The following is a 12000-nucleotide window of genomic DNA, read 5'->3' as shown; positions in this document are numbered from 1 at the left end:
GCGAAGAGCCTGCGGGGATTGGATGATTGGGAAAGGATGAGGGACTTAAAGTAGGATTCCTTTGCCAGAGCAAGGGCAGAGCTGAAGGAGGAAAGAATGAATTTGAAATGGAGATAATCCGCAAGGGAGCGTGATTTCTTCCAGAAGCGCTCAGCAGTGCGAGAGCACTTTTTAAGGAATCGGGTGATAGGTGAGTGCCACGGTTGGGGGTTGGAGCATCGAAGGGGGATAGAGGAGGGAGGGCAGGCAGAGTCCAATGCCGAAGATAGGGTGTCATTATAGAGGAAGGCAGCGAGTTTCGGGCAGGACATGAGGGCGATTGGGGCGAGAAGAGGACACAGCGTGTTTGAGAAGGCAGCAAGATCAAGTGTGTTGACGTTATGCCGTGAGACAATGCGCTTGGGAGGGGGGATGGGAGAGGGGGAAGCAGTGAGGGAGAAGGAGATGAGGTGATGGTCAGAAAGAGGAAAAGCCGAGATAGTGTAGTCAGTAAGGGAAAAAGAGCGAGAGAAGACGAGATCGAGGGAGTGTCCTTGGATGTGGGTGGGAGAGGTAGTCCACTGAGATAGGCCAAGAGAGGAGCAGAGAGAGAGGAGTTTGGAGGTGCCAGGATCAGCGGGGTTATCCAAGGGGATGTTAAAGTCACCAAGAATGACAGATGGCAGGTCGGAGGAGAGGAAGTGTGGAAGCCAGGCGGCGAAGTTGTCAAGAAATTTGGAGATAGGGCCAGGGGGGCGGTAGATTGCAGCGACACGGAGGTGGTAGGGGTAGTATAGACGGATAGAGTGAGACTCAAAGGAGGAGAAAAGGAGAGAGGGTTCAGGGTGAATGACACTGTGGGTGCATGAGGCTGAGAGGAGAAAACCTACACCGCCACCTTGGCGACCGTCAGGCCTGGGAGTGTGAGAGAAAGAGAGGCCCCCGTGGGAGAGAGCAGCTGGACAGACAGAATCAGAGGTGGAGAGCCAGGTCTCGGTGATAGCAAGGAGGTGGAATGCTCTAGAGATGAATAGGTCATGGATAGCAGGGAGTTTGTTGCAGATGGATCTGGCGTTCCATAGTGCACAGGAAAGAGGGGGGGTGGGTTGTGTATTTATGTGGATAAGGTTTTTGGGATTGCAGAAGCGAGGGGGGGTCATTGGGAGGGTGGGGGTGCGGGGGCGAGTGGTCAGGATAGGTATGGGATGAGAGGGGGGAGGAGCAGTTGGAGAAAGTGAAGATATACTACAGTTTTGTAAATCATAATGTTTTTGTAAAAATTTATGGAGCAGTAATTGCACAAAACAAGCAATTCTTACATTAGTAAAGACATTCCTTTACGGTAAAATGTGTCTGTGGTTTTTTCCATCGTAATGATTTGGGTAATTAACCTAAAACAGTGTAATCCACTATGGTACTGTGCAGTTAGGGTGTTAAAATATATTGGTGTTTTATGTCATTTTTTAAAATTGCCATACAGTATTGTAAAAATGTACTTACCGGCATGTCATTACCAAGGGACAACTCAGGTTAAGCAGGTTCTTGCATTGGGCTCTGACTACTCCCCTAAATATTGGTGATAATGTATGGCAAATGGTTTATGATATGTCAACACACTTACACAAAAGGTACATGGTAAGATAGTTTAGAAATGCAATTACCTGAGAAATTACTCGTTATGATCTCCCTACACATCAGATCCCTCCTCTGTGTACTACTAGCTACCATAGGTTGGGTAGTTTCAGCTTCCTGCATGGCTGCTGCGTTGCCATCCTCCACATAACTATGGCCCTTATTCAGATCTGTGCGGCCGGAGCCGCACACGGTGCTCCGGCCGCACAAACCAATCCCCGCCCACGATACGGATCGCCACGGCCGTCCGTACACGGACGGCTAGCGATCCGCAAGAAAATGGTGGGGCGTACGCCTCCACCATGGTGGGAGCTGCCCCCTGCATTCGATGGTCGGCGACCATCGAAGGCAGGGCCGCACGCCCCACCAGGTCCCGCAAGCTGAGACCACACGGACAATCGTCCGTGTGATAGCTTGTATGGGGGCTGAGAGCTGACATCCGGCGACGTCAGCTTCCCGCCCCCATCACTGGCGTCATACCCTCATTAGCATGCATACGCCCCGCGTTTGCATGGGAACGCCCATGAAACGCGGGGCGTATGCATAGGGAAATGAGGGTATGAAGCCCCTCACGCCCCTATACGCCCCCTTTGCGGCGGACGAACTACGTCTGCGGCGAATTGGGCTGCACATGCGCAGATTGACCTCTGCGCATGTGCAGACTGAAAACATCGGCGGTACGGCCGCACGCGGGCCGTACCGCACGATTCAGAATAAGGGCCATGGTTGGGAAAGGGCTATGGTGTGTAACATGCAGCAAGCCTGGACAATCATCACTACTTTTGCTGGGTGGTAAAGCAAGCGTACCTGATGATCTGTTCAAACACCTGAAATGACTTTTCAGCACCCCGAAGGTGCGTTCCACAACATTGTGGGTGGCAATGTGTGCTTCGTTATAGCGGTGCTGTGCAGGGATACGCAGAGGTGTCATGAGCCATGGGAGACACCCATATCCTGAGTCACCTTAAAATAAAAGTTGAGGTCAGTACAGTATATTGTAACAAATGTGCAGTTGTTTACATGAGCAAGGGGGACAACACCAATATTCAAAGAAGTCTGGTAAAGGAGAGGGACTGATTACACCTATATATTGGACATATCAGAAGAGACTACACACTAAAGTGCCACTTTAGAACAAAAAACATGCACTACTGTTGGTAATTAGTGGTTTTAAAGATAAGCATACCCATATTTTAGCCAGACTGACATCAGCTTGAAAAGTGATTGAGGTTAGATACATTTGTGGGTATAGTTTACACACCATTGGCACACTACACAGGAGTGTAATAATTGTTTAGTATGTAAATGAACACATTGTAGCACTATACATATTGGACAAACAGATATATTAAAATGTAATTAACAAGTAGCCAGCCCTCCATCATTTGGTGGTACTGGAATCGGTCCCAGAGGGCTAAGTGATGCAGAATATAGGCATCATGGCAGTACCGTGGGTAGCCTGCAGCCACACTGAGTATTTTTAGGTTGGCATTGCATACCACCTGCACATTCAGGGAGTGATGTCCACGCCAATTGTGTCCCCTCACATGTGGTGCCTGAAGCCCAATGTGGCTGCATCTATGGCACAGGATTTGGTACCGGGGACACAATACCTCCATCAACAATCTAAATCCCACTCCCCTGACAGCGGACACTGGACGCACGTCTATCACCAACATAGCTGTCAAGGCCGCAGTTATCCGCTCTGTCATACTTCGTCCTCATGGCAAATGACTGTTGGACGGTCAATTGTTTAGTGAAAGATGTAGTGGTCTAACAACTTCCCCTCTGGGATCATGACAAACTCCCAGCAGCAACAGCAGCAGTGGCAGTAGTAGGCATAGCACTGCAGGATCCTCTGGAGGAATCGCAGGTAGAAGAGGAGTTAGTCATGGTGGTGACATCGCCTACAGGACCCCCACTGATCTGGATTGAGGAGGAAATTGACAAGGAGGGAGTTGCTGGTGTGCTTTTCAGGCACTTGGATACAACAGGAGGAAAAAGGGTTTTAGGTGTCCCTGGACTGCTGATGGTCCTATCCACAGTTCCTGAACTAAACAATTATTTATGAAGGGTATTCATGTGACGTATAAGGGAGGATGTCTCTAGGTGGTCAAGATCCTTACCCCTCCTTATTGGAGCTTACATAAGCTACACATGGCAATACATTTGTTATCTGGATTTGGATAAAAAAAAAAAAAAACTTGAGACCAAAGAGGTGGATATATTGGTCCTCTGCCTAGGCCTGATGATGAGCTTTTTAATCCCATGGACAACAACTGTTTCCCATTTAAGCAAACCAACTCAGCATCCTCCTCGTCAACTTCCTCCTCAGTGCCAGCTACATCAATATCCTCCTCTTGGTGTACAACATTGACACCTTCATTATTAAAATATGGAATTAGACTGTGGATGTTCCTTCCAGCATATGCAGAGGGAGTACTGTAAATGGTGGAAGGAGCCACCTCTTCCCGTACAGTCATGGAAAGGTCCGGCATCACAACCACTGACACCCTTGGACTTTCCATGTGGATTTGTGATAAAATGTCTTTAGAAGGCAGAGTTGTTTGCTGTGTTTTTGTCAATGATAGTTTAATGCTCTTAAATTTTCTATAGGGCAGGACTTTGTCATGTGAAGCTGAACCACTAGTCATGCATGTAGGCCATGGCCTTAGCCGTTCCTTGCCACTCCATGTCATAAATGGCATATTGGCAAGTATATCTTTCTCATCCAATGATTTACATTTATTTTTTAGAGTCATTTTACTCTGGCATCGATTCTGCATGCCCTCTACGTTGACACTGGGCATTTGCCTTGTTAGATGACATTGATGGCATTTTGTCGTCTATGTCATGACTAGTGGCAGCAGCTTCAGAACTATGAGGAAGTGGCACTTCATCTTTCCCTATTTTTTTGAAGGCCCCTGTACAAACTGGCTCTATTTTAGCTGAGTTGTCCCCCCTCCAGTGTGTACTACGAAAGAGTTTGCAGAGGGGAACCTGGTCAGTGAGTGGCGAAGGAGGTTGCTTCCACAAAATGTGGAGAATATGATGTTCAGAAGGAGGGGAGATAAGTGGACAGAAATAGGGGAAACCAGGCACTAAACAACAGCTGTGTCCTGGAGGGCTGCAATATCTTCCATCATAGAGATAAAGCATTTAATTTGTTGCATTAATTAGAGTTTATGTTTTCTAGAGCAATGTATTATTTAACCCTTTGAGTGCCAACATCTGTGAGAGATGCGCAAAATATCCAATAAAAGTGGCAGCATCGCTTACATATGTAAATTTGTAAATTCAAATATTTTTTTGTGTAAGGTAAGGTAAACATTACGGGGGAAATTTACCAATATGAAAAACCTAGTTTTTCGTATTGGTATTTCCCCTACGACTGCATACGACTGAAACAGTCGTATGCAGTCGTAGGGGAAATACCAATACGAAAAGTCATGTTCCGGAGGGGAATGTACAAAGCAGTCATATACGACTGCTTTGTAACCCACCGATGTCGTAGGAATTCGTATTAGCTGGCCATATATACGGCCGCTAATACAATTTTTTTTAGCAGTCTGCACGGATCAGTCAGATCCGTGCAGGCTGCAGAGTGTAAAAAATAATAGAAAAATAAAATAAATATTAAAAAAAAACGGCGTGGGGGAAACCAGCACCAGGCTGACAGAGCCTGGAGCCGGTAATTTAAAAATCAGGGAACCCGACAAATAGGGGTTCCCCGATTTTTAACAACCAGCCCCAGGCTCCTGCTCTGGGGCTGGTTCCCAAAATACAGGGGACAAAATGACTAGGGGTCCCCCGTATTTTAATAACCAGCCCCAGGCAAAACCAGCCATCCGGGTAATGCCACGGCCGGGGGGAGACTTTTTATACAAGTCCCCCCGCCCAAAGCATTCATCCCTACTGACCAGTCAGCCTGGCCAGGGGCCCTGGGGGAGTGGGGACCCCCCAATGAAGGGGTCCCCCCCCTCCAGGACTTATCTGACCAGGCTGAAGCCTGGTACTGTCCCCGATGCCCCTGGGCGGTGGGCACCGGGCTGATTCAAGTGTAAAAAAAAGATTAAACTATTGTTTTTTACTGTGGCACTACAAGTGCCAGCAAGCCTCCCCAGCAAGCTGGGACTTGGAGAACCACAAGTCCCAGCCTGCTGGGCATTAAAGGGCCCACTGGCACTTGTAGTTCCACAGTTAAAAAAATAGTACAATAAGCACACTGACACAATGAAAATAAAAGTTTAATACATACATTACACACATACTGATACTTACCTTTCTTGATCCCGTAGGTAGCTCTCTGTCCTGGTGTCTGGTGTCCTGTGTCGTCCTCCAGGTCCATGTCGGCGGTCTGTGTCGTCCTCCAGGTCCATGTCGTCGGTCCGTGTCGTCCTCCAGGTCCATGGCGGTGTCCGGGTCCGAAGAAATCCATGTTGGAGCTGTGGAAGGAAATCCTACTCACCTGGTCCTGTGCTGAAGAAGTCTTGTCTTGGTCCGCCGTAATCCAGGTAATCTTCATGCTGTCGCCGGTCCCCGCACTGTCCGCATCGCACTGAGGAGAGATGCTGAGATATTTGATACTCGGCGCCTCTCCTCAGGATGATTTCTATTGGGCGCCCAGCGGCCAATCAGGAGCCAAGAAAGTCGGCTCCTGATTGGCCGCTAGGCGGCCAATAGAAATCATCCTGAGGAGAGGCGCCGAGTATGAAATATCTCAGCAGCTCTCCTCAGTGCGATGCGGACAGTGCGGGGACCGGCGACAGCATGAAGATTACCTGGACTACGTCGGACCAAGACAAGACTTCTTCAGCACAGGACCAGGTGAGTAGGATTTCCTTCCACAGCTCCAACATGGATTTCTTCGGACCCGGACACCGCCATGGACCTGGAGGACAACACGGACCGCCGACATGGACCTGGAGGACGACACAGGACACCGGACACCAGGACAGATGGCTACCTACGGGATCAAGAAAGGTAAGTTACAGTATGTGTGTAATGTATGTATTAAACTTTTATTTTCATTGTGTCAGTGTGTTTATTGTACTATTTTTTTAACTGTGGAACTACAAGTGCCAGCAGGCCCTTTAATGCCCAGCAGGCTGGGACTTGTGGTTCTCCAAGTCCCAGCTTGCTGGCACTTGTAGTGCCACAGTAAAAAACAATAGTTTAATCTTTTTTTTACACTTGAATCAGCCCGGTGCCCACCACCCAGGGGCATCGGGGACAGTACCAGGCTTCAGCCTGGTCAGGTAAGTCCTGGAGGGGTGGGACCCCTTCATTGGGGGGGTCCCCACTCCCCCAGGGCCCCTGGCCAGGCTGACTGGTCAGTAGGGATGAATGCTTTGGCCGGGGGGACTTGTATAAAAAGTCTCCCCCCGGCTGTGGCATTACCCTGCTGGCTGGTTTTGCCTGGGGCTGGTTCTTAAAATACGGGGGACCCCTAGTCATTTTGTCCCCCGTATTTTGGGAACCAGCCCCAAAGCAGGAGCCTGGGGCTGGTTGTTAAAAATCGGGGAACCCCTATTTGTCGGGTTCCCTGATTTTTAATTACCGGCTCCAGGCTCTGTCAGCCTGGTGCTGGTTTCGGCTGTGGGGGGGGGACCCCATGCCGTTTATTTATTTATTTATTTTTACACCGCAGCCTGCACGGATCTGACTGATCCGTGCAGGCTAAAACGCAAATACGACAGGAAAATGGTGTTCTATTTTTCTGCCGTATTTTCGTGGACAAATGCAGCCGTATTTTCTTTACGGCTGCTTAGTAAATCAGGAACCACCATTCTTTTGAATGGTGATTTCTGTCGTATCCTAACGATGGTGTAGACATTCGTATTTGTAAATACAAATACGTATATTCCATCCCTAGGACTACGAATTGTTGTATTTTGGGGGATAGAAAAACCCGAAAATACAAATTCGTAAAAAAAAGTGTATTTCTCCCTACGAATACACCTTTTTTCTACGAATCCATTTTAGTAAATGTCCCCCTACAGGTCATTCTGATGATTAAAAGTATTTATGTTTTTAAACTTATTTTGACAAATTCACTTGATACACAAAGGGTTAAAATCAGACATTGCCCAGAAGATAACAAAGTCCAAATGTTTACAAATACAAATTAAATTAGCAAATTTTTGGTAATAGTTTTAATGTTTTGATCTCCCAGGTTCCCCGAGGTTTGTGTACTGGAGTCTGTCTCCCAGGAACCAGACGGGCATTGAGGAAAGGCTCCCACACCTGCTGCTATGACTGTATCCCGTGCTCAGAGGGGGAGATATCCAATGTGTCTGGTAATCATCTCATATAACTTTGTCTTCAGCATCTCTGTGTTCAGTGTATAGAGACGTATAGGTGATGTTATTTATAAATGTGGTTATCTTCAAATTTGGTGCAAGTGGTGCATTTAATAGACTCCTTTGATTAGGAAGGACTTTATACAGAGATTCTATATTTGAGTCTCTACATATGTGTCCATGTGTCGAGGGAAATGTTGTGGATATATTTGACCGATTTGGTCATTTACAGTTGTGCAACCCTCAAATTCAGCCAATGTCCTACATTTTTGTAGAATGAAAGTTAATTTGGAACAATTGATTGGTACATCTGTATACAAGAGTTATTGTCTATGAATGTCCTTAATCAAGTGTCACCATAAAGGATGGATACACTGCAATAAGATCTGCTCCATGGATTTATAACTTTGACAAAGTATAACACACAAAGTTTTTGTCTTTGCCATAAATATTTGTGGCTTGATGCAGAGCCAAAGACCCAGCTCTATTGTGTACATTTACTAAGAATCGTGCTTGTACGAGTCATCAAACATGGCTGAGTTTAGCCATTTGTACAAGCATTAAATTAAATATTGTTGCAAATCAGTGGCGTAGCTACGTTTTGGGCACCCCCCTGCCATTAGGGAAGGGGGGGGGGGCGTCACCGCCCCGCCAAGCACCCCTACCCCGCCACCCATGCAAACCCCCCTCAATCCACCACAGCCTTACCTATCGCGCTGGTCCCGGGGGCTCCGTTCTTCTGCTGAGGACCACCAGAAATGGCCGCCCCCATACAGCAGACAGTTTCAGAAAACTGTGTGCTATATGGGGGCGGCCATTTTATGGTGGTCCTCAGCAGAAGAACGGAGCTGCCGGGACCAGCGCGATAGGTAAGTCTGCGGGGGATTGAGGGGGGTTTAACTATAGCACCGCAGCCCCCGGCACCCCCACATGCACAGCGCCCCCCGCGCGGTGGCGGGGGCTGCGGTGCTATAGTTACGCCGCTGTTGCAAATACAGTAACATACACCCTATGCCAAGCTCAGATACACCCAAAAATTAGGCAACCTTTGACTAAAATACAATTATGAAATAGGAGTTCCCCTGAGCAGCATGATACTTACGATTCTGCATTGCTTATCTGTGTCAAAGTAGTGAAAGAGTTAAAAAACAGAAAAAGTGCATGACCTACCCTCCCCACAAAGCTTAACCAATGTGGGGATCCCCATTATTTCAGTGAAAAAAGCCCTGGACTCTTAACCCAGTCCTGGTGCTGGCAATACTGTGAAAAATTGCATAGTGGCCCCCCATATTTCCAGAACAAGCACTAGACTCTTACTAATGAAAAAGAAGGGAGGGGGGGTAAAGCCACATTCAATTGATAGTTCATTTGACTTAAATATTTTTGCAAAAATATAAGTGGCAAAATAATAAAACAAATTTACCCCTCCCTATTCCCCCAATAACTCCTTACAGAAGTTGTAAGTAGCGTTTTTTTTTTTTTTTACCACCTGATGATTTTTAAAAAGTAAGGGGCAGATAACAATACGGAGGACCCCATAATTTAACTTTTAGAAGTTCAGGTTAAAGGGTGGATTTCCCAATACATCCTGTCTCATTCTACAGTATGAACAAACTATGCAACTTTTTATTGAAAATTTAAGACAGTACAGGACATTGTACTAATATCGTACACATCAGGAGGGTTAAAACAAATGACTGGTGATCTAGGAAAACTTGAGAATTGGCTAAAAACATGGCAACTATGGTATAATGTAAAAAATTCAAAAATCATGCACTTGGGTCTCAAAAAAAGGCTAGAAAGACATTCATCAAAGGGAAAGATGTAGTAGAACACATGGAGAAAGACTTTAAGTTTAGGGGTAATTTGAGTTAAAATTACTTTCCAGAAAGGGTAGAGAATAAGTGGAATATCCTCTGATTAGATATGTAGAGGCTCATACAGTAGAGGAATTTAACTATCCTCCAGATAGGAATATGAATATCCTTAAAAAAAAGAAATAAAGGTTCAAATAGGGTTGAGGTTCCATAAAGGATAAAGGGCAGATCATATGGGCCAAAGTGGTTCTTATCTGCAATCACATGATTCTATGAGTTTTTACGACAATGATTTTTCATTTATTTTTTAGACAGTGAGAACTGCCAGAAGTGTCCGGATGATGAATGGCCCAATGAGTATAAAGACCAGTGTGTGCCCAGAATAATAGTGTTTCTATCATACAAGACAGACACATTAGCTGTAGTTTTTTCTTCAATATCTATCCTGTGTTTTAACTTAACTATATTTATATTTGGAATATTTGTTTTCTTCCGGGACTCTCCCATAGTAAAAGCCAATAACAGAAACCTCAGCTTCATTCTTCTCATCTCCCTCAAGCTGAGCCTACTCTGTGTGCACCTGTTCATCGGCCGCCCAGTGGACATCACCTGCATGCTACGCCAAATATCCTTTGGAATTCTATTCACTGTGGCTGTATCTTCTGTACTGGCCAAGTCTATAATGGTTTGCATCGCTTTCAAAGCCACCAGACCTGGAAGCATCTGGAGAAAATGGCTAGGTGTTAGATTGCCAAATTCTATAGTGTTGATCTGCTCATCTGTCCAAGTTCTCACAAGTGCTGTTTGGTTGTTGGTGTCTCCTCCTTTTCAAGAGTATGACAGGAACACATATCCTGGGATAATAATAATACAATGTAATGAGGGTTCTTTGCTGTCCTTTTATGTCATGTTGGGTTACATGGGACTCCTGGCAGCTCTGAGCTTTGGTCTTGCTTTCATGGTGAGGACATTACCGGATATCTATAATGAGGCCAAGTACATCACCTTCAGCATGCTGGTGTTCTGCAGTGTGTGGATCTGTGCCATCCCAGCCTATCTGAGCAGTAAGGGGAAACACGTGGTCACTGTAGAGGTGTTTGCTATATTAGTATCAGGTATCGGAATACTGAGCTGTATATTTTTTCCTAAATGCTACAACATTCTCCTGAGACCAGAGATGAACACTAAGAGACACCTGTTGGTGAAAAGTGTCTCCTAGACTGTAATCTCATCTGCTACTACATAGTCTTGTAGTGAAAATGTATAACTGCTTGCTAGACACAAAATACAGTTCGATATTCTCTTATATAGTTTTAAATCTACCTGTTCAAAATAAAAAGAGGTGTTCAATGAAGTATACCCTGGAATTATATGTCCTGCATTGAATAGAAGGTGGCCTTTTGGAATTTTCTCTAGTTTTAAAAGATCTGATTCTCAAGGTAAAATTGACAGTGGGCTGCAGTGTGGTCCTGATTCAGAGATGATGCAGCCCTCACTGTAGCTGTGGGAATAACTGATGTATATACCGTGGTACAGTATATATCGGGCATTGCTGTGGCATGTCTCGTCAAGCAGCACTAATACACAGCATTATAGGAATGGATTGCCTCTCTATATTTATTGCCCACCAATATAGATAACGTGAAATGTAGATTAATGTACATGTTTTATCAAGGAAAGAGGTAATTTAAATCCAGCGCTAGTCCTTTGGAATCAATGTAAACTGGATGATTCTTATTTTGCATGAAATAGTGCAGTCCACTCCTCTTCCAAAGATTTGTAAAAAAGCATTTATTTGAAAAAGAAAAAACATGAAAAACACATCTAAAAAGTCACTTTCATATATAAAAACACAGAAAAAAATCCCAAAAAAGACTTATTTGCAAAAAACAGTCACTGCATCATAGGGAAACACAGAACGTTCCTTATGTAGCAAGCCAGATCTTTGCTAGGTGACTAAGCTATGCCAAAAAAATAAATTTCATGGAAGAAGATGTAATACCCGGGAAGTCTTCCTATGAACTTGTCTGCACAGTCTCTAGAAACCTTTTCCAAGGCCTTTTTTTTTTTCTTCTATTTCGTGCCCCAGGCCTTGGAAAAGGTTTCTAGAGACTGTGCAGAAAAGTTCATAGGAAGACTTCCCGGTATTACATCTTCTTCCATGAAATTTCTTTTTTTGACTTTTTAGATGTTTTTCATGTTTTTTCTTTTTCAAATAAATGTTTTTTTACAAATCTTTGGTAGAGGAGTGGACTGCACTATTTCATGCA

General features: G+C 45.2%; 1 protein-coding gene across 1 annotated transcript in view; it reads left to right on the top strand.

Moving 5' to 3' along the window:
* The window catches only part of LOC146009443 (vomeronasal type-2 receptor 26-like), a 59898-nt gene extending 48949 nt beyond the window's left edge, over positions 1-10949 (top strand). Inside the window, exons 7-8 of the mRNA XM_083150115.1 lie at positions 7787-7910; positions 10042-10949. Of these exons, the coding sequence (XP_083006241.1) occupies positions 7787-7910; positions 10042-10949 (1032 nt within the window). The remainder of the gene's footprint in view (positions 1-7786; positions 7911-10041) is intronic.
* The last annotated feature ends 1051 nt before the right edge of the window (positions 10950-12000 follow it).

This window comes from Crinia signifera, chromosome 1 (assembly GCF_055691185.1).
Source record: "Crinia signifera chromosome 1, ASM5569118v1, whole genome shotgun sequence".
NCBI lineage: Eukaryota > Metazoa > Chordata > Amphibia > Anura > Myobatrachidae > Crinia > Crinia signifera.
This window is presented reverse-complemented; position numbering and strand designations above follow the sequence as displayed.